We start from the raw sequence: 23,929 nt of genomic DNA on the forward strand, positions 1-23,929 counted from the left end.
CGGGAGTCTCTTTTTTTCCTCAAATCCCTGTCAATCTAGTTTGATAATCAAAGTATATTCTTTGGAGACCTTTGGTGACAGCTGGAAGTCAGAGTTGCAGTTGGTTATATTTATTCAAAGTATTTTGTAAAAGATTCTTGACGGGGAAATTTTAAATTGAAAAAAATCTCTGGGGAAATTATTATTACTTTAGAAAAGTTAAGTAGTCACCATGACTCTGAAAAGGTACATGTGCTTTTCTGGCAATGGAAGTTCCAGACAGAATCACCATATACTTGTCAGCACCCAAAGAAATTTATGGCCTCAGAATCTATTTACTTTAAAATAAAATAATTACTATTATGTCCAGAAATTCCTGCCAACCATTTTTTTTTAGAAAACAATGCTTAATTTCTAGCCCCCACAAAAGAAATTTATTTAGTCAAATAAAAGGATTAACATGTAAACACACAATGTTGTAAATTACTTATATGGCTTGTTTTTAAGAGTCTTATCAGGTCAGGATAAGGCGTTAGACCTTTATGAGGCTTGCATTCAAAATTGCCTCATACCACTGAGCCAACTTTAAGATTGAGCTAGATGAGCTGAAACCACTTAGGCACACAAAAGGGCATTTCTGTGATCACTGATGAGGACTTTTCCCCAGCCATTTGAAATATTGTGAATTAAGTGGGCAACCATATGGCCATTTATGTACAGATAGTCAGAGTGCTAGCACAGTCTTTGAAAAGGCTTCTTAGGTCAGACAAAGCCACATATTTCAAATGTCATACATTTGTTCTAGAATATGTATGCTTTTTAAATATAACAAATGGAAATATGATCCTTCATCAGTTTATAAATACAAATTCTAACTGTTAAGGTAATAATAGAAATCAACTCAAAGATACAAATCCCCCAGAGACACAAACATTGCATTTTGCATGTGAATCATAGAATTTTAGAGCTGGAGCCATTTAGTCCAACTCTCTTCTTTGACAGATAAAGAAATTGAAGCCTGGTAATATTAAGTGATTTGTTCGAGTTCATGCAACTCTTTAGTACTGTGCAAGAACTAAAATTCAAGAAATTTTCTTAGACTTCTTAATTTCTTAATTGTTTTTAAGAAGCAAAAATTGTTAGGATTAGTTACAACAGACACCTTAAGTCCAATTATAGTTTGCAAATTAATATTGCAAATGTGTTGAGACTATATTATTTTTGAGGAATATTCCTAAGGTTACTGCAAGTTGTGTTGCAGGATGTATGCAGAGCACAACTCAAGAGGGTGCCACCATTTGTAGAGATTAAAGTTGGCCAGCACACAATCTGAATAACTGTTCACAACAGGGTTGATACAAAAAGGCCTTCTGAGGATTTAGGGAGCAACTCTAAAGCACACAAATTTATTATATGTAAATTATATTTCAATAAAGCAATAACACAAACACACACACACACACATACCCCATATACCTTTCCAGATTTCGTCAGCTACTTTTGGCCAAAGAGATGTAGGCATAAGTCTACTATGAGGGGCTTTCATCAAAGCAATTGTATTACTGTAAGAAGAGATACTCAGTTGTAATGAAACTCTTACCTTTAGAGTCTCTCTATTTTTTTGCCTTACTATCCTGCTTAGGAGCTCTAATACACCATTGAATAGAAGAGTTGATAAGAACCATTGTTGTCTTGAATTCATGATATTAAAGAGAAAGCTTTCAAATTAAGGATGTTCTTCTCTATTCCTAGTGTGCTAGAAGAATATGTGTATAGATGTATATATATTATTATTACCAAATACCTTTTCTATTTCTGTACTTATCCTATTTTCTATGCATCCTCTTTATTTTATATTCTTTGCTTTATTCTGGATTAGTTTCTTTTGCCTTGCCTTCTGGGTTAACAAGGAAAAGTCTTCCCTTTTTTTATAATGATGACCATTCTCAATTAAAAAAAGTTCATATCTACCAAGAAATATTCCAAATTAGGCTAATATTTTGTCATAAATGAAGAGAATAATGGTTGACCTCAATGTACCATTACCACTTTTATCTCTGACTCACAAATAAGAAAAATAACAACATTTATGAAATGTTTACTATATGCCAGAAATTATGCCATATAATTTACATGCATAGCCTTGCTTTTATAAAAAACATTTTTTTTAAAAAAACTAAGATTATGAGAAAATAATGAATCAACTGGGGATTTCCTTTTGGGGATTTGGATAGCTACTCAAAATCACCAGGTCTTTTTTGAAAAACTGGGAGATGAGCATTAGGGTATTTGCCAATTGGAGGAAAAAGAGAAATGCTTTGGAAAGATCTTAACAAAAACATAGGTTATAAAGAGCTGAACCAGTGAAAACCTGCTTGAGCTGGAAGAACAAAAACAAAATATACCAGAAATGCTGCAAGAATCATCAGAGGCAATCTGTAAAACAACTGTCTTTACTATGTTAGTAGAAATAAAAAAAGTTGAGCTTAAAATCTTAAGCAAGGAATTAGAAACTGAAGAATGACATGTTGAACTTGAAAAGAGCAAATAATTGTATAATTGAAAACTAAAACACAAAGCTATAATACTTAAAACTAAAATTACCAAAACTAAAATTACCAAAACTAAAATAACCAAATTTAGTAGTATGTTTAGCAGACAATTAGAAATAACTAGAGAAAGACTTGATAACCCAGAAGGCAAGGCAGAAGAAATTATCCAGAATAAAGCAAAAAGTACAAAGAGGATGCACAGAAAAAAGGGTAAGTACAGAAACAGAAAAGGTATTTAATAATAATATATTTACATCTACATACATATTCTTGTAGCACACTAGGAATAGAGAAGAATGTCCTTAATTTGAAAGCTTGCTCTTTAAGATCATGAATAAGACAACAATGGTCTTATCTAAACTTCTATTCAATAGTGTATTGGAAGCTCTAAGCAGTGCAGTAAGGCAAAAAAATAAACAAAAGATATAAGTTTTGGAAAGGAAGAAGCAAAATTATCATACACAGATAATATTCTCTCTGTAGGTAACATAATATAGACATACATTATTAGAATTAATAACAATATATTAATATTAGTATATCATAGTTGTTATAGTCAACATAAATTATATACTTATGTTCTAGCAATAAACATTCAATATTATTTTTTGAAAGTTATTTTACATCATTACAAATACCAAGTATTTAGATACATGTTTAGCAAAAACGTTTAGATTCTCTGCAAAGAAATGATTAATACTTTATGCATAATTAAAATTAAAGGCGACTTAAGTAAATTAAAATAGTCACCCTGTTCCCTATTTTATAAGGCTCTCCATTCTTGCCAAATTTGTCTATACAGTCATTGCAATTTTATTTTATTTTTTTTTTTCTTTTTTCTTTTTTCTTTTTTAATAGAGGCATGTTTTATTTATTTGTTTGTTTGTTTATACATGCACTGGGCACAGTCAGAAGCACGGGAGGGTGAGAGAATTCACCAGAGCCAGAGCAGGGAGCAGAGCAGGCAGAAGGACCGAAGTACACTGCTGAGGGGAGCAGCGGGCGGCAGGAGAGGTCTGCGCGCCATGTGGGACCCTGCTCCGGTGGCCGGGGAGCAGCCGGGGATTGAACCAGCGCCGCAGAGGCCGCGGGCAGCTTCGCAGCCCAGCGCTCAACCGCTGCGCCACCGGGGAGGCCCCAGTCATTGCAATTTTAAACAACACTCAATAGGAATTCTCTTTTAGAACTTGGCAAACTTTTAAAATGCAAATGGCAATGCAAAGGTCTAAGACTTACAAAGACATTTGAGAACAAGGAGTTAAGAAGACATACACTGTAATAAATCAACATTTATTTATAAAGCAGTAGTAATGAAGGCATGAGATTATTGACCCACAGTTACTTATAGACAAACAGAATAAAGGATTCAGAAACAAACCCCCGCAACTTTAAAACAATTAATTTATCTTATAATAAAACGGTAAAGCAGAGGGGGAAAGGTGCTTATAATAAAGGGTGCTGAAACTACTGTGTACCCTTGCAATAAAATATAAAATTGTACCCTTAGGCCATGCCACTAGGAAAAAAAAAACACAATTACAGGTACATCATAGACCTAAGTATCAGAGGCAAAATAATAAAGCCTTCAAAAGGTTTAAAAGAAAACATCATTATGACTTTGTGGGTAGGAAAAGAATTTTTATACTAAATACAGAAGCACTAAAAGAGAAAGAGTGAAAAATTCATTACTTAAAAATTAAAAAATTTTCTGAATGGAAAAGTACTACTGAGTGAAAATGAGAGATGGAGTGGAGAAATATCTGAAACACATATAGCCCACAAAGAGCTTATGCCCAAATTATTTAATGAACAAGTACAAACTGATAAGATAAAGATAACCCTGCAGAAAAAAATGGACCAAAGATTTGAATAGGAATTTCACAAAAAAGAAATCCAAAAAGCCATTAAACATGCTAACAAGTCCTCAATGAATAGAAATCAAAGGAATGAAGTGTACAAACATGCTGGTATAACTGTACATTGGTACAAATCATTGGGATAAAGGGTGTTACTACCTTTCAAGTTGTAAATGCACATATCCTATGACTTAACAATCTACTCATGTACAGATCCTACAGATATGTGGGTACCAGGGCACATGTATATGAAATTCATAACAATATTGTTCCTACATCTCTAGCATGAGAATAACCCAAATGTCTATCAATAGCAAAATGAATAAACTGTGATACACAAGAGTCAAATACAACAATAACACATTAAGAAAAAGATGCCACAACACAATACAGTACAATATTCTTCCAATCACAAAGGCTGAAACACAACAAAACTAACACAATGTTCAGAAGTGTATACCTAATGGTAAAATCATGAAAATAATTATGACAAAAATTTGATTACAACACTGAGGATAAGGGTCTGAGCATAGGGTAGAGTTATAACAAGGGCTGAGAAAAGGGTAAAGCCTGAGGGAGAAAGTGGTAGTAGAAGCGGAAAGAAAAGAACTAAAAGAAATACATGGCTGGCTGGGATGAGGTAGAAATTTGAGGATGGAACAAAGAAGGGTATGTGGTAGGGAGTAGACCTGGGGGCCACATGTTAGATGCAGATATAGAGGTGGAGGTGAGACACAGAGGGGAGGGACTAAGGCATGGCAGCAGGCTGCAAAGGGCATAAGTTGCACAGAAACACCCCAGGGAAGAAGGGAGGCCAGCATCAGGGCATGCTCTGTAAGGGAGTGCAGGTTGTCATTAGATGTGAGCATTTCCTACCATTATCTCTAGCCAAGTGAAAACAGCAAAAACTATTTAATTGCAAAAACCTCTGAATGGGTCTTCCAGCCTCTTCCCTTGCCCCTTTAATCTAGTCTCAAACCAGTAACCAAAAGGATCCTGTTAAACTCCTTAAGCCGGATCATGTCGTTCTGTACTCACTCCAACCATACTCTTCTAATTCTCTTCCTTAAGTACAATAGGCAGGGCTTTTGCCCTTGTTGCTCCCTTTTATAAGAGTGCATTTCCCTCAAATACATAGCTTGCTCTTGCCTCCCTTTCAAGTTTGTATTTTTTTCTTAATAAAGATTTCCATAGACAGGCTACTTAAATTTTCAATCCCACCCCCATCCCCTACTTTGTATTCTTTTCTTGGCTTAATAGTTTTTCCTCAGGAAACCTTCATACACTGTGGGTGAGAATGTTCATTGGCCCAGCCCCTTTTGAAAACAGTATGAAATATTAAAAACATTAAATATTTAAAAATATTAAATATCAAAATAGTAAAAATAGATCTACCTTATGATGCAGGAGTTCCACTTCTAGATAGCTATCCAAAGAACAAAAAAAAAAACCCCACAGATTCAAAATATGCACTCCTATGTTCACTGCAGCACTACTTACAATAGCCAAACTATGGAAATTACCTAGGTTCCTCAAAACAGATGAGTGGATTGGGAAGATGTGGTATATATACCCGGTGGAATACTCCTCAGCTAGCAAAAAGATAAACTCTTGCCATCTGCAACCACACAGATGGAAATGGACTTACTAAGCAAAGTAAGTCAGAAGGAGAAAGAGAAATACCAGATGGTATCACTTATATGTGGACTATAAAGAAACAGAATAAAGTTTCAGGAAAAAACCAGATCAATAACAAGTCCTACAAATCTGATTTTAGACTTGCGAATACTAGAAAGGGGAGGGGAAAGTGGAAAGTAAATGGGGAGGGACATCTGGACTAAGGTGGAGGATATGAGTGCTTTGATGGTGGGTGTGGTGTGGCAAAGTACACCTGAAGGGTGTGATTCTATAGCTCTAAATCATATACAGTGTTACAAACCAATGTTACATAAATTAAAAAAAAATTTCTCACTAGTATTTATCACTCCCTTGTTATTATACATTATACTTATCTTGTAGGTCATCCATCTTCCATTAGAATGTAAGTTCCATGAAGATTGGGATTAACAGACATTTTTCATGTTTGATTCCCTAGTACTTAGAAGAAAGCCAGCATATACTTCACATTCCCTAAATATCTGTCAATGAATGGATAGATGGATGAATATATGAATGAATGAAACTAATCATCTCCTAATGAAAGCTAGAAATCTCTATGTCTTTGGCTCCTTTTTCTCCATTACCTAGTTTTCTCCATTTAGCATTTTAAATATCCCTTTCTATCCATTTGTATTACCATGTCTCTGGTTCAGACCACTGTCATCATTCACCCACACTCTTCCAATGGAACCCTGACTTCCCTCACCTCCTGGAATCCTGACTCCATAAAGATCCATTCTCTTTTCTTCCCCACCCAGTGATCAAACTGATATTAAAATGTCAGTCTCCTACTAAAAACTTTCAATGGTTCCTCAAAACATAAAAACTAAAACTGCATCTTAGATCTTACATCTACCTACCTCTCTGGTGCTCCTCTCTTAACTCTTTGACCCAGAATTTGTGAAGGAATACCAATGTACTTTTAACGTGTTGTTTCTGATCTGTAGGAGCTGGTACATCCATCCTCATGTCTGAAATGTTCTCCTACGACTCATTTTACCAAGCTAACAAACACCATCCTTTAGGATTTAATTCAAATGGATTCTTCTCCCTGATCTTATTACTGCTATCCCCTCCTGTAGGCTATGTATTCCCCTTTGCGCCCCATAATTTTCATACATCTTTCTCCTGAGACACTTAACATATTCCATAGTAACTATACATTCATATGCCTGTCTCTTCTAGTGGAATCTGAGATCCTTGAGGGCATCTTACTCATTCCTGTATGCCTAGTGCCCATCACAATACCTGGCACAAGACAGGTGCTCAAAAAATATTTATCAAATGAACAAATGAAAGAGCTATGCTATATCTAAAGAAAAATAATTTTTGAATAGTAGCTAAGTAAATTACTAACAAGCAACTTGTGTGACTTTCAAAAACTCAGGCATCTGACATATGTCTTTTACAAATTCCATCTTTTGTGAAAGTAAAGAAATAGGCACAGAGCCCAGAAAAATCACTTTTAACATGTCTCTTATGGTCCTTTCATGCCCAGAAATTTGATTCTCTTTATTATAAATGCCTCAGGCACCAACAGATCATTTTTGTCATTTTTTTGTTCAGACTTACCCCTTCACTGGTCTGCCTCTCTCACCCACAAAAAATAACTATCAGCAAGCCACCATATGTAACCAAATGTAACATTTGTTTTAATGATAGAATATAGGAGAAACTCAACACACATTATTTTAGACATTTACGAAATGGGAATTTTTTTTTCAAGCAGTCTGCAGTGAAAATACTCCAATGAGATTTCAGTGGGTTAGAGTCAGCCTGGGGTAAGGAGTGTCAAATGGTCAATGTATTCAAATAGTCAGATCAGTCAAATGCCACAGTAGGTAGAAATGAACTTAAAGATGAAAAAAAGATGTAAGAATTATATAAAATAAAATATTTAAATAAAAAATTGAAAATAAAGAAAATAAATAAATAACATAGGTATCAAAGCAGAGATTAACTTTAGTAATGAATATATTTAATTTCTCCCTTATTTTGCAGAGAGTTCTATAAAATAATACCACACATTGAAAAGTTGACCTCTTCTGTCCATTTGTAACCCGTCAATCCTAAACTTGATATTCTTTTCATAAAAGATTTCCAGTGCCATCTGGAGCTAAGAGCATGAAATCAGGACTTGAGTGTTTCTTTCTACCCAATTATCCCCACAATCACCACCTTTATAAAGTTTTCCCAATCAAACAATGCCAGGGTAAAAGGACAACTACAAAAAAGCAGCTAGACCTGCCCTCTGAGTTGAAGAAAAATATATATAGAAACCAGAATGAGCTCTGGTGTTAAAAAAAACTGCAGGGATTGCCTCAAACAGACTTAGATGAATTAACACAATGAGCAGATTTTAAGATGCAATTTTTTTTAAGCTGTGGAGAACATTAAAGTCAGATGTTAACAATTTGAAACACAAGTATGTTATCAAAGAACATAAATAGGTATACTAGATTGTTTCTATAGCAATTAAAAAATAAAGTCAATTTCAACAAATACAATGTATTCATGGTTATATGAAATTAATACTAGTCTTAATGACTACCTACTATGGATTAGAACTAGAGTTAGGCACTGGTGATATAAAGATGAATAAACAATAGAAACTTCCTTTAATATGTTTTTATAAATATGTACAAATACATATGCCATATACATACAAACAAACATTTCCATCAGGTGTAATAAATGTGATATGGGAGATGAGTGTAGGCAGAAAAATGTGGAGGGGAAGAGCATATTTATCTATTGAATTGCATGTGAAAATCAGATCTATGGGCAACATGGAACTACATACACACACATAAAACATATATAAACATACACACACACACATTACACACACACACCCCAATACAGATGATGTAAAAGGAGCCAATAATCTCATACTTATCTACACACTAGCTTATGGTGCATGAAAATACCAATATACAGCAGCTTTGAAAGTACCTACAAAAACAGAAATCAGACTGGTTTTAACCTATCAGTTTTAAATGAAGTCTCATTTATTCCACAAATATTTGATGGCCACATAGCAAGTACAGGTAGAGGGGGATGGAAGGAAGAAGAGTAGATGGAACTGGCAGATACAGTGGCATGTGCCTGTTGTCTGAGCTATTGGGGAGACTGAGTAAGCAGGATCTCTTGAGCCCAGAGTTTCTAGGCTACCATATAGTGCACTATGTTGATGGATTGTCTGCACTAAATCCATCATCAATGGAGTGACCTCTATGGAAGAGTAGATGGCACCAATGGGAAATGAGTAAAGCTAAGGGTTATAGTTACCACTTAATCTTTTTTCCCTGAAATTTTCCTGAAAAAAAAAAAAATTATAGACTCAGTCCTCCAAAAGAACTGTGTGGCTCCAAGTGTTCTTGTTCTTACAGATAGTAGCCATAGAGAACATCTGGGAGAAGGCCTGAAGCAGAGAGAGTCTCAGGAAGGCAGGTACTCCACTAAGTCCCTTGTTCATAATACATAGCCATAGAGTCTGCTAGGTGTCGCTCTTATTTATTCTCTTCTTTTATGGAAATGACCTTTGAGTTTTGGCTGGTGATCAACCACCTGAAATAGACTACATTGTTCAGTTTGAGAGCAGGCATGACAGGTATGAGTAAGTACTGGTTCCTGGGAGGTTTGGTGGAACTGGAGCATGCAATTTTTGGTAAATAAAACTTAAAGGGCAGTGGTGTGGCCTTCTCCTTTCCTTCTTCCTGCTGGTTGTGGAAGTCCCTCCTTCCCCAGTTTGTGGTTTTTTGTAAGATCATATAAATGAAATCATATCGTATGTTGCCTTTATGTCTGACTTTTTTTTACTTAGCATAATACCATTAAGATTTTTCCCTACTGTGCTGGAAGGGATTATGCTCAGTGAAATAAGCCAGAAGGAAAAAGGAAATACAGGATGGTTTCACTTAGAGGAGGAATATAGGGGAACCAAATAAGGGATTAGGAAAAAAATACAAACAATAACAAATAAATAAACAATTAGTAGGCAACTATAGATCAGTGACATTCTGCAAGGAAGGGGGAAGCAGAGGGATCAAAACAGAGGAGGAAGAGCATAAGGGACTATGGTGATGATTCATGGGTGAATTGGTGGTGGGAACTTTATGGGGACTACACCTGAGAGGAGAAAGCATACATTGCACAAAAATGAACAATGATGTGATATTTATATATACATTTGTAAATATTAAATGAAAAATATTTAAAAAATATTTCTCAATATGGTGGCATATGTCAGTGTTCATTGCAATAATCACTGCATGAAAGTACCATTGTTTGTTCATCCTGTTTCCAGCTGAGGTCACTTGAGTTACTTCCAGTTTTATAAATTAATTAGAAATTAAATTGCTATACATATTCACTTACAGGTTTCTGTGTGAACACAGATTTTTATTTCATTTCATTTTATCCTAAACATCTAAGACTAAGACTTCTGGGTCACCTGGTAAGTTTAAGTTTAACAGTATCAGGAAATACATAAATATATCACTTTGCAATCCCACCAGCACTGTATAAGAATTCAAGTTATTCCTCAACCTAGTCAATACTGGGCACAATTTTTTTTTTATTTTAAACTTTCTAATATGTGTGTATTAATAATTCCATTGTGGTTTTAATTTGCACTTCTCTAATGACTAGTGACGTTGAGCATCATTTCATGTTTGGCATATATCTTCTTTGATGCAATGACTTTATATATTCCGCTTTTTAAAAAAATTTGTTTATTTATTTATTTTAAGATTTATTTTTATTTATTTATTTATACAAGCACTGGGTACAGTCAGAAGCGCAGGAGGGTGAGAGAATTCACCAGAGCCAGAGCAGGGAGCAGTGCAGGCAGAAGGACCAAAGTACACTGCTGAGGGGAGCAGTGGGTGGCAGGAGAGGTCTGCGCGCCATGTGGGACCCTCTTCCAGTGGCTGGGGAAGAACTGGGGATAGAACTGGCGCTGCAGAGGCTGAGGGCAGCTTGGCAACCCGGCACTCAACCGCTGCGCCACCAGGGAGGCCCTATATTCCGCTTTTTAAAATTAGGTTGTTTCCTATTACATTTTGAGAATTCTTTATAAATTCTGATACAACTCCTTCATAATTTATGTAGTTTGCAATATTTCTTCCTAGTGGATGACTTGTCTTTCTATTTTCTTCACTGTGTCTTTCTTAATTCTTAGAAAGTCCAACTAATTCATCTTATATCTTTTAGGGATAAGTGTATTTGGTGTCGTGTTTAAGATATCTTTGCCCAACCCAAGGATATAAAGATTTCTTCTATGTTGTCTCCCCTGTGTTTTGTTGTTTTCAGTTAGATCAATGATCCATTTTTAATTAATTTTTATATAGGGCAGGAGGTATGTATCAAGGTTCATTTGTTTTTCCAACTGGATAGTCAATGGTTCCCCCTTGCTCATAAGACTAACTTTTATCCACTGAATTGACTTTCTATCTTGGTTGAAAATCAACTGACCATAAATATATGTCACTTTCTGGGCCCTCTATTCCTTTCTGTAAGACCCACTTAAAAAATTTTAGTAGCAAACATAGAGCTTCCATATAATCCAGCAATTCCACTACTAGGTATTTACCCAAAGGACACAGAAACATCAATTCCAAAGAGCACCTGCACCCCTATGTTTATAGCAGCACTGTTTACAATAGCTAAGCTTTGGAAACAACCCAAATGCCCAAAAATAGATGACCAGATCAAGAAGATGTGGTACATATACACCATGGAATATTACTCAGCATTCAAAAAAAGATAAACACATGCAATGGATGGCACTGGAAGGGATCATGCTCAGCGAAATAAGCCAGAAAGAAAAAGAAAAATACCGGATGGTCTCACTCATAGCAGGAATCTAGAAAACTTAAATAAGGGACCAGGAAAAAGAATAACTATAAGAAAGTAAAAATCAAAATCAACAAACAACTATGAGCCAGAGACACTCTATGGGGGTTGGGGGGCAGGGAGGGGAGGGATTGGGGTCAAAATAAGGGGGTTGCAATTGTATGGGGAATATAAAAATAAAATTTATAATTAAAAAAATTTAGTAGCTATATATTTTTAACAGAAATTTTAAAAATATTACTTTCCTAACTCTAACTTGTAGCTTCCTCTCTTAAGTTACCTAGTTCTTGAGATTATGGTTTCCTGAAGTTTTATTGCATAAAGTTCTGTAAAATCCAAACATCTATATACCATACCAAGTATCTTCATTTGCAGCACAACATCTTGTAAAATGTTGTTATAACTTGCTACTGAAATATAACACTCTCATTATAAAAAACATGAAAAAGTATAGCCTCTTTAAGACTTTATGAAACAGATCCCAATATAGACAAATACACTTTTAAAAACTAGGATATTTTAAGAGTAGGGGTTCTTTGAATATTTTCCTTGGAACTGATACACAATTCCATCAAGTCCCCAGACTGTGGAATTTCAATTAGCTACCTGCCAAGAGCCACAGATAGCATAATATAGCTGTATGGAAGAAATACCATCTGCTTCTGTGACCAAAAATCACTCTAATATCAATGCTTACGGTTCCTGAGAGCTCTCTTGATTCTGCTAATATGGTTAGCCACATTGAACTTCATGGTTAGCCACATAGAACTTCTCTGTGAATGTCCCCAGCTTCAGAGACTAAAGGGAAGTCAGTAATGCAAGAATTCACTGATACACTGATTATGCTGATGGTGTATAGCACAGTTGACCACACTAAGACATTCATGAACAAATGCCTTGAATGGGCAAAACTACTGAATCCTTGCCAGTTCCTGTAAACTAAACCTCCAGGCTTTTCCAGCTGTGATGTTTCTTTTTTTTTTTTTTTCTGATCAAAGTAGCCTATAATACGACTATCATTAATGACCAAGACAAAATCTGCTATCTCCTATTACCAAGGGAAAAAGCCCCTGAGATGATAACAAAAATATATATAGAAGTACATTACAGCTGTGAACATTGATAGATTGTTACCATGTGCAGAAAGTGCTTTCCCTGCATCTAGTCACTCAGATCATGTACCTGATAAATAAGCTTTCAGTGGTACCCTCTCCCTTAAGGTCCTATGTGGCTATAAGATCAATTCCAGTTTGAGCCAAGAGAGATGGGTAATTACTGGTTCTGGCTCCTGTTCATCTTTACCTGCAGTCAGTAAGCAGGCAAGTTACAATAGCATAGCAGGACCCAGACATCATCTGTATTGAGTTACTAGGTGCACACAACAAAATCCACCATAATTAGTTTAAGAAGATAAGTTATTAAATACAGGTTTTTAGAAAAGTTGCAGGTTTTAGAAAAGGGTTGGAGAATCAAGTTCTAGACTAACCTAGCATTGCATCTCACAGAGCTGGTCTGGTAATGATAACACTCTGCTTCTGGAAAAATTGGAACTTGCTCTTACTCCCCACTGAACCCAGGAAATGCTTCCTTTGCTTATAATCACACAAGCAAAATGGTTCTCCATGCCATGTCTGTCTCTTCACATAACTTCTTCATATATGCTATTATGTTTCTCTTTGCCTTTCATTTCAGTAGTTAGATTATCATTTGCCTGTCTTTGTCTTTATCCATCTAAGAGTTCCTAAATTTCTTGAAAATATAGAATTGATGTCTTTTGTCAAATTTGGTAACCTCTTGGATGTTATTTCTTCAATAATATCTTTATCTCATTCCTTCTTTCTTTTTCCTGGGATTTTAATTACATATATATTAAACTGTTTACTATGTTCTGTATAATTCTAATGCTCTCTATTCTGATTTTCATTTTTACTTTCTCTTTATGTGCTTCAGTTTTCAAATATTCTATTGACCTCTTTTATTAAGTCTAGTCTGCTGTAAAGCTGATACAGTGAGTTCCTTATTTCAGATGTTATATATCGCATTTCTATATAATGTCCAGTTGATTCATCTTTAATTCTAACACCCTCCAAAATATTCATATTTTCATCCTCAATTTTTCTTCCATTTGCTTTAATACATTAATCATAATTATTTTTAAAGTATAATAGCCATACCAATACTGAGTCTGTTTTAGTTCATAATTATCTATTAGTCGCTTTTTCCTGTTTCTTTTATTGCTTAGTAATTTTATTGTGTGCTGAAAGTTTTGAAGGATGTAGCATCCAGGTTTTAGATTATATCGTTTTTTCTTCTAGAAAGTGTTGGGTCTTTAGTCTGGAAGGCAGTTAAATTGCCAGAGAGTCTCCTGAATCATGCTGATGCTTTATTTTTACTTTTGTAAAGGTAGGTCTATTTCAAAAAGTTTTGTCCATAATCCCAGAGTGCAGGTCTCACCTTTAAGGCATGACCTTTCTGGAGCGGAGCGTCACCTGAATACCTTGTGTTCACTAGTATTTCTCCACTTTGGGCAACAACACAAATATTTTACCTACACTTCTCCAAAATGTGTGACCTCTGAAAGCTCCAGCTAGTTCTCAGCCTTCCCGTGGCTGTTTGTTGGCCTTTTGATGTCTCCCTCTGTGTATTCAGATTTTGCAAGTTGGCATAGTATCCATGGGATATTTTCATATACATTTTGGATCCTGTTTCCTTCACCTACCAACATTATCATTCTCTGTTGGCTTATATATCTCTTCACCTCATATTGAAAAATGACCTCAGGAAGAAATTCAGAGTAAATATAAAAGCAGCTCCAAAGCTTTTCTTATTTCAAGGATCTTATTCATGTACTGGTTGTCCAATGCATGCACACTGGATTAATTTTTTTCAGTTTTTATATTTGTTCAGCATAATTTCAGCTATTAATTATTTCTGTAAATGGAATATAAGAGACTATTTTGAACTAAAGTACCACTCACCATCTGATTTGTGAAAGCTAAGTCTATTCTCAAACAGCTGAAATCTGTGGAGAAGGGAGATTATTGAAGGAGCCGTTATTATAGGGAACTTTCAAAATGTGGAAGGAGTGTTCAAATGATATTTATACAACAAAGTTTCTTCTACCTAACCATTATCTGATTTCCCCAACTACTATGGCTTCTTGATTAGGCCACATAATCAGAGATGGGTCAAGAAGCAAAAAGTAAGATGAAATGAAGATGAATACTATGTGGTCAGTAACTTTCATACCTGAAATACACTACCATTATTTTAGGTAACCAGATTTTATTTTAAAAATCACATTTGACATCTAAGCATTGACAAAACTTAAACTATACTTCTTAATGATTTTATATTGTATATATTTGTTATTACAGCAATTTCCTCATAAACAAGGTAGGAAGAAGGTATTGAAAATAAAGATGTATTAGGAGGTCTTGAGAAGAAGCTGAGAGAAGTAATGCCTAAGGCTTATATATTTCACATCAACAAAAGTTACTGAGCACCTACTATGTTCAAATCAGTGAAAAATCTATTTTAATGGGGGAGGTGAGATGAAAGGGACTTGGAAGGAGTAAATACTATGAGTAAAATGGGGTTTCTGCTTGCAGTTCTACTGGGGACATGAATTTTTCATCATACCAGAATTATTGGCAAGTCAGAGTTATGTATGAGGAATGAGAGAACTAAGGATGAATTGAATCTAGCCAGGGACTCAAGGAGTCTTTCTGTAGCAGACATTTGGGTGGAATCTTGAAGATGAGTAAGACAAAGGAAGATATGAGAGGCAATCCAGGCAAAGTCAACAATAGCAATAACAAAGGCACAGAGTCAGGCAGCAAAATGTTGTGCAATGCCATATAGGAGAGATGACATGTGTTATAAGGAATTCAATATTCTAAACTGTAAAGTGCGAGGTAGAGTGCATCAAGGAAGGAGACTGGAAAGGATGCTGGGGTCCATGATACTTAAGAGCTGGAAAGCCAAGCTAAGAAGTTCAGCTGTTATTACAAGCAAAGGGATTTCACTTGGGAGGGTGTCATTGGGAAATGGAGTAATCCAAATTGCATTTTAGATAGAGCTTTCTGTCTTCTGATTAAGGGACAGATATCAGGAGGGCAGGATGTGAAACTCAGTCACAAGAGAGCTGCTGCAGTAGTGCAGAAATAACGAACAGGGCCCAATGAAAGAAAGAAAGGGCTAGGTAGTCAAGAAATAAAAATATCCGAAGTTGATAAATGGTTATATGCGAGAAAGATGGGAGAGAAGAGAAAAGTTTCAAGAAAGAAGGACAAATTTACTACTTGGAAATTGTAATTTGGAAAATTTGGAAAAACAAATTTTTATTCTGGATACCTAGTTTGAGGCATCTGTAGACCTCTAAGTTGATATAACCAGTATATAACTGGATAAATGAGGTTTAAAAGAGAACTGTTCTGAGATGGAAAAAAGGTTTAAGGCGGAGTGGGAAGCCAATGATCTAGAGAGAGAAGAGCTAAGAGTAAGGATACAGGGTTTCAGGAGAAGCCAAGTAGGAATCACTGTAAGATGTGGCAAAGTGAACATCACAGAAGCTGGATGAATGAAGAATGTCAGAGCTCGTAGCCAACAATGAGAAATGAGCAGAGAGATACTGTAGGTACATGATGGAAAATCATTGATTGGATTAGATTATAAAGAGATCACTAGTTTGATGACATTGGAAGAGGAGATAATTTTGGTAGACTGGAGGTCAGAAGTCCTAGAGAAAGTAATACTGATTATTCTTTCAAAAGGGTTAATTTCAAATGAAAGAGTAGAGATTGGGTCTGACCAGAAGTTAGAGGATGACTTAAAGTCAAGATTAGATTTGATTTGGATAAGAAAAATCCAAGCATGTCTATAGGTTGGGTGAAATACCCACAGAGGATAGTCAGTAGAAGCAAGTTTCTGAAGTGGTTGGATACACAGGAGTCAAACATTAGGGGAAGAACTGGACTTGAACATGCAGAAGGCATTAGTTCTGCATTGGGAGGAAGGGCAGGGGGACTAGCTGGAGACTGAAAGACATGTGTGGTGGGGGAGGCAGAAATTAGGGGTCAATTTCACACCTCCATAACTTCATTTTAATTGGGAATGTTGGAGGTGTGTTCTCTCATGGGAGATAGGGGCCGGAGATGGAGGGAAGGTATACAGCATTAGGTATGAATCTTGAAAGGACTGGTGACTCTTTGAAACAGTCATAAGAAAAATGGGAAGGATTGGTGAACTAAGGACAACATTAAGACCTCTTGTGTGCCATTGAGAGTATTGATGAAGCTGATTTTTTTCCTAGAAGCACTTGGCCACCAAGCATGGACACATAAAAGTCAACTGTGAGGCAGATGTGGGAACAAGATTTCTTTTTTTTTTAATTTTTTTTTTAAAGAGGCATATATATATTATTTATTTATTTGTTTGTTTGTTTGTTTGTACATGCACTGGGTACAGTCAGAAGCGCGGGAGGGTGAGAGAATTCACCAGAGCCAGAGCGGGGAGCAGAGCAGGCAGAAGGACCGAAGTACACTGCTGAGGGGAGCAGCGGGCGGCAGGAGAGGTCTGCATGCCATGTGGGACCCTCCTCTGGTGGCCCGGGAGCAGCCGGGGATCGAACCGGCGCCGCAGAGGCCGCGGGCAGCTTCGCAGCTTCGCAACCCAGCGCTCAACCGCTGGGCCACCAAAGAGGCCCGGGAACAAGATTTCTAATCATGCCATGGATAGCTGCGAATGTTGAGAAATCCAATGTACAGCTAACAGAGGTTGGATACCAGGTAAGGGCTGGTAGTCTGAGAAAATCTGGGGGATCAAAGAGTAGGTTTTGTGAGAGCAGGAAAAGAAGAAGAACTCTACTCTTTACTTTCATGTCATCTTTCTGTTGAGAGGCATAAATGCCTGTGATTGCTACAGCAACTGTCATTGAAAGAGAGAGAAAGGGAGAGAGAGAAAACTCATTATTTCAAAATTCTTTTAATAGTTTTCCTAAAAGACATGAATCATCTAAATCATCCCCCAAAAGCCCTTTTAAATTCCAACACTGAGAACAAAATTATGGTTAAATGTTTAATTAATGTTTATTATAGCCAGCATGTTAGCTTTAGAAAGGTCAAATTTATGATACAATGAAGTAATATTTTTCACATTCTATGGGTCTATTTTATAGCACATTGGGGTCCACGGTATAATAAATATCTTCTATTATTTTGCAAGATTCTCTTATGCAAAGCTGTGTAGGACCTAGATAATAGTGAATCACAAGTCAAATGAGCTGGCATGAACCTTAGGCAAGTCACTTTATCTTTTAGGACTACAGTTTTCAGACTTGTAAAATAAAGGAAAGGGATAAATCTCCAAGTCTCCTTCCAGGTTAAAGTAAAAAAACAACATGAGCATAACTTAATCTTTTATATTACTATTTATATTATTACAGAATTGATAGGTTTGCCCCCTTTTCTTTTAGGGCATTTTATTTATTTATTTATTTGTTTGTTTGTTTATTTATTTATTTATTCAAGCGCTGGGGTACAGGCCAGAGGTGTGGGGGGTGGGTGAGAGAATTCACCAGAGACAGAGCGGGGAGCAGAAGAGGCAGAAGGACCGAAGTACACTGCTGAGGGGAGCAGCATACGAGGCAGGAGAGGTCCGCCCCGCTATGTGGGAATCTCCCTGGCCAGCCAGGAATCAAACCAGCACTGCAGAGGCTGCAGACAGCCTCACAGCGCTGTGCTCAAACTGTTGCACCACCAGGGAGGTTTTCAGGGCATTTTTGATCGCAGCTCTAATGTATTGAGCTTTAGTCCTTGATCAGGAACACAAACTCTAATGATAACACCATCTTTAAAGGAGAGAGAATCCATTTTACCATAATTGTTGTTCCAATTTCCCCATTCTCTGCCCACATTTACTCATTGAAGGCTCATCTCTAAATGTTCACAACTATGTGATCTGCATCTGATGACCATGCCTCCTTTTGGAGACACCATATTATGTTGCCTCTACGAACAGAGACCCTAACTTCAGTGGGTGGGTGCTAGGCAGCAACCTCAGCGTATCTTCATTTTTAACTGAAGATACTATCAGAAAAGGTCTATGAGGCCTCTTATTAGAATGCTTAAGATGTAAAGTATGCGGAATACACTGAACATCATGATGAGTAGGAAATAATCAAAGCACAGCATTACGCCTATCCCTCATTTAGATGTCTCTCTTGTCACTAGATGAAAACTAAATAGAATCCATGACTCATGCTTGGGTTACAGAGGATTCTTTGGTCACTTTAGGTCAGAAAATACAGTTTTGATTCAAAATTAAATTGACCAATTCCACAAGATTAATTAACTCTTCCATCTTTATCCAGGAGATGCCATCTCCTTTCATTCCCTAGATGCTTAATCTATCAGAGTTCACAGGTGGGGGAAGGAAACGGGGGGAGAGGACAGAGTTCTCATTAGAGTGGTGCCCATCACTGTCCTTAACAAACCTGGCTGACTCCTGCCTTCCTGCCAGCTTTGTTGCCTTGATTGCCAGCTGGGCTGTTCCTGAAAATATTCCTCTGATGTGGGTCATGTATATTTTTCTCTGGGTAACTATTTTTCCTCCACCTATCAGGTTCCTATTTATTATTGTTCCACCCATTGTTTGTTTAGTATTTTTTTGATGGGGGAGGGGGCCCTAACCTCTGACAGGAGTCAAACTGGACAGACTATCTTGAGCAGGATGCCTCCAAAAATGATCCCACAACGTTAGCTAGTTATTTCTTAAGTAGGACACATAAAATGTTGATAACAATATTTCATTATGACTTTTCAGCTTCCATTTAAGATGCATAAAGATGCAAAGGATGTCACTCCCGCTTTAACCACAAGAAAAAATTGAAGAGCCTACACCACCAGAACTTTTCTTAAACCCCTCAGAAAGTAGATATTACAGGGCAAGAAACTAACCTGGAATATGGAGATTCCTCTAAAAATTAAAAATAGAAACTCCAGATGATCCAGGTATCCCATTTCTGTGTATATATGCAAAGAATATGAAAACACCAACTTGAAGTGGTGTCTGCCTCCCCATGCTCACTGCAGCACTATTTACAATAGGCAAGACTTAGAAATGGCCTAAGTGTCCAGTGAGGAGTAGACAAAGAAAATGTGGTTACATGGACCTCCCTGGTGGTGCAAGGGTTAAAGTCTCAGTGCTATTAAGATCTTGCCAGCCACTGCAGCTTGAGTTCTAGCCCTGGTCAGGGAGCTGACCCACATGGCGCAGCTGACCTCTCCTGACTCGCCCACTGCTCCCCTCAGCAGTGTGTTTCAGTGGATCTGCCTGTTCTGCTCCCCACTCAGTCTCTGGTGAATCCTCTCACCCCTACCACCCCCCCACACCTCTGACCTACACCCCAGTTCTTGTATGGATAAATAAAGAAAATAAATCTTAAATAAAAGGAAAATGTGGTATGTATACATACACAATCTTAAATAAAAGGAAAATGTGGTATGTATACATACACAATGATATAGTATTCAGCTATACAAATAAAATGAAATCTTACCATTTGCAACAATATGAAATAATTCAGATGGAGAACTATACATATGATTTCATTCATGTGTAGTGATAAAGAAACAAAACCAAAAAAAATGAACTAAATGAAATAAAAATAAAGCGGTTATTTGTTAAGCCAGAAAGAAAAAGAAAAATACCGGATGGTCTCACTCATAGCAGGAATCTAGAAAACTTAAATAAGGGACCAGGAAAATGAATAACTATAAGAAAGTGAAAATCAAAATCAACAAAAAACTATGAACCAGAGACACTTTTTGGGGGGTGGGGGGCGGGAGGGGAGGGATTGGGGTCAAAATGGGGGGGTTGCAATTGTATGGGGAATATAAAAATAAAATTTATTATTTAAAAAAAAATAAAGTGGTTTTTTGTGATTAGTCAAAGGGGAGTGGTTACTCAAAGGGGAAAGGAGAGGAGCTGGGAAAATTGGATAAAGGGGCAATTCTGCAGTGGTGGATAGAACTAGACTTTTGTGGTAAACAATATAATATTTTATAACAATATTCAATATGTATTTTTTAAAAGACACACAGCTGCAAGCAGGGAAGCACTGTGAGAACTGGCCTCCATGACGCTGAACACCTAAGGAAAACAAGGTCACCAAAGAAGTAGGTAACAAGATTGCACCTGAAACTCTGTGATGACCCTATAGTTAAATTTTAACAATTTGTTATTATGGGAAAATGTGAGTATAGAAGCAGTGGTAGTTATAAACACCGGGAATTTATACTCCCGCACACGTTTTTCTCCACGAGCCTGACAGAATGCTCCTGATGAAGATTGGAGTCAGGGTAGAGGAGAGGAGGAAACCACTTATGGTGTTCAGGTCTGCAAAACAGGAACAAAGAGCTATAGAAAAATATTTGTTGGGGGACAGGGACACAGGGAGAGCAGCAAGCCCACCAGGGCACAAGTGCAGACCCATTCCATACCAGACCCACTTTACTGCATGTATGTTTACTTCAGTGCAATACAACAAAAGGAAAGTACCACTGTCTAGCTCCGGAGTTAATGATAATGTGAATAAAATAATATAAACTGATAGTAGGAGTATCTAAGGACTGGCCTTGGCCCCTGTCCTGTGTGTTTCTTCTATCACCTGTAGAAGGACAGGAAACATTCATTAGCTATAGCACATGGTAGATCAGGTTGATGCAGCTTCTCTTCCTTTCAGGTTCTAAGCTTATAAAGCTAAGTAAATAAATTATAAGAAATTACTTATAAGCTAAGTAAATAACTTTTTTTTTAAAAAAGAAAAGATGCAAGGTGGGGCCTCCCTGGTGGCTCAGGGATTAAAGACAGTGCTATGAAGCTATTGACAGCCACTGTAGCACAAGTTCAATTCTGACTCACATGGAGCAGACCTCTCCTGTCTCGCCTGCTGCTCCCTACTGCTCCCCTCAGCAGTGTATTTCAGTGGGTCTGCCTTTTCTGCTCCCCACTCTGTCTCTGGTGAATCCTCTCACCCCCTGCACCTCTGGCTTGCACCCCAGCTCTTATATGCATAAATGAAAAATAAATCTTCAAAAAATAAAATAAAATAATAAAATAAAAAATAAAAAAAGATCCAGGGCAGAGATTTTTCTTCTAGTGTTTTCAAATAGAAACATTTGTTTTATATGCTATTAATTGCTATGCTGTAACATTTACCGGGTTTTTCTTTTTTCTATCAAGAGCAAAAATTTCTTGTTGCACCATCCTCCTCCTACCATATCATTTATCAACGAGTCACAATTTATGCACTTCACTGTATATATGATGTACATTGATATGATTTGTTTTTAATGGTGCTGCCAACACTTGCAGGAGGCCATATCCACATGAGGTCACCAGGACTCCTGCACTTGTACCTGGTCTGGGGAATGCATTTATTCCCAACAGATTCATTCCTGCTTTCAGTTCTCAACTGAGGCAGCTGCTCTGTATTTCCTTATCACTGTGAGACACCAGTCCTCAATCCTCTAACTGCTGGGGTTCCCCACTATCTCTCCAAACCATTCAAGAGTAATCTCACTGGGTCTGAGGAAGAGAAAAACCCCACCCACTCACTCTTTCACTTGACTGAATGCTCACACACAGCCCATCAACTCTCCTTAACATATCTCTTTATAACTTCCTTTAACTCGACCTTTATTTTACATCATGTTAATGAGAGCTCCAAGAGTCTCTGAACCAGCATCAGACATTTACTTTCTAATTACACTCTGCATTTTCATCCAGCACCTGTCTCTGGTACATGGTATTTATGGCTGGTATTGGGTAGGGATCAGTCAAAACTTCAATATTAATATCCTGTTATGATAATTTTAAGTTGAATAAATGGAATTATTGATTGCTAACTATTCTGACCTAAAAGAATTTTAATTTCACGTGCTTCAAACTAATAATTTTTTCAAGGCAGACTTTTTAGAGAAACTGAACTTTAGATTGGGTTTGAACAAAAGGAAAAAATGTAAATTCTTAAATGAATGCCCAGTCAACTACTGGAAAACCTTCTATGACTTACTTTGGCTTTCAGGTCAGCACACAATTCCTGTTGCTTTTTCCTGTCCTTCGCCAATGCGCTCTCCATTTCATGAGCTGCACAGGCCTCGGCAAGCGTCAGCACAGCCTTCTGTATAAAGTCTTTCCTATTCTTATTCCAACTCGATATCAGGATCCTCCGCTGCTCCTTAGCGAAATGATATTGGTCACAGTATTTCTCATGTTTGACCTGAAAAGATAACAGATGATAAAAAACTTATTTTGAAAGCAAGCCTATGTATTATGTCATTGTCTCAAAAACAAATAAAATGAATTATAACAAATGATTTTGAAAAACTGGGGACAAGTATCTTAATAGTAAATACAGCAACGAGAACTAGTTATCAGCCTCAGAGCCTGTGGTTAACTAGTAGCTGAAAATCAATCATTTAACTTTTATAAGTCCTCAATTTCTTCACAAAGGATGCAGTCCGATGAGTGTCCCTACAACAACTTTCATTTTTCCATGGCAAAGATTCTATGAGTAGGAAACATTATTTACCATATGTATAATTTCAAAAATGCTCCCTCTTTAAATCAGCCTTATTATTATAATTACTTCAAAGACTTCAGTCAAGCTCATGCCAATAAACATAAAATATTGCTACAATAATCCTGAAAACTCAGTTGTGCGAGTGAGTACTGAAGTATTCAGATGTTAAGATGTCTACACATACAGTCATTACAGCAATGGCATTCCCCTTCCCATCCCTCCAGTCTGAGGGCTATGGCACATTGGACCCTTCAGTAGCTCCTGTTGGCAGTGAATCCACACCAAAGGAGAGCTCAGAGTCTTGAGGAAAATAAAAGGAATGGAGATAGCCCGATTAGGCTGAAAAATCTCTGTGGGTGATTCTGAAATGCTCCTTAAATAAAGGTATGTCTCCTGAAATGAGAGTCACTGACCTAAAGAATTTTTCATTTTGCCAG

The 23,929-nt window shown here is 36.9% G+C and overlaps 1 protein-coding gene across 6 annotated transcripts in view; it reads right to left on the bottom strand.

Annotated features, from left to right (window-relative positions):
* Window positions 1-23,929, bottom strand: part of CCDC148 (coiled-coil domain containing 148) — a 249,751-nt gene that overhangs the window by 116,950 nt on the left and 108,872 nt on the right. For all 6 annotated transcript variants that reach the window (XM_054699743.1, XM_054699744.1, XM_054699742.1 and 3 more), the window contains one exon: window positions 22,983-23,189. In XM_054699743.1, the coding sequence (XP_054555718.1) occupies window positions 22,983-23,189 (207 nt within the window). The remainder of the gene's footprint in view (window positions 1-22,982; window positions 23,190-23,929) is intronic.

This window comes from Talpa occidentalis, unplaced genomic scaffold (genome assembly GCF_014898055.3).
Source record: "Talpa occidentalis isolate TD23 unplaced genomic scaffold, MPIMG_talOcc4v2.1 talOcc4.3, whole genome shotgun sequence".
Taxonomy (NCBI): domain Eukaryota; kingdom Metazoa; phylum Chordata; class Mammalia; order Eulipotyphla; family Talpidae; genus Talpa; species Talpa occidentalis.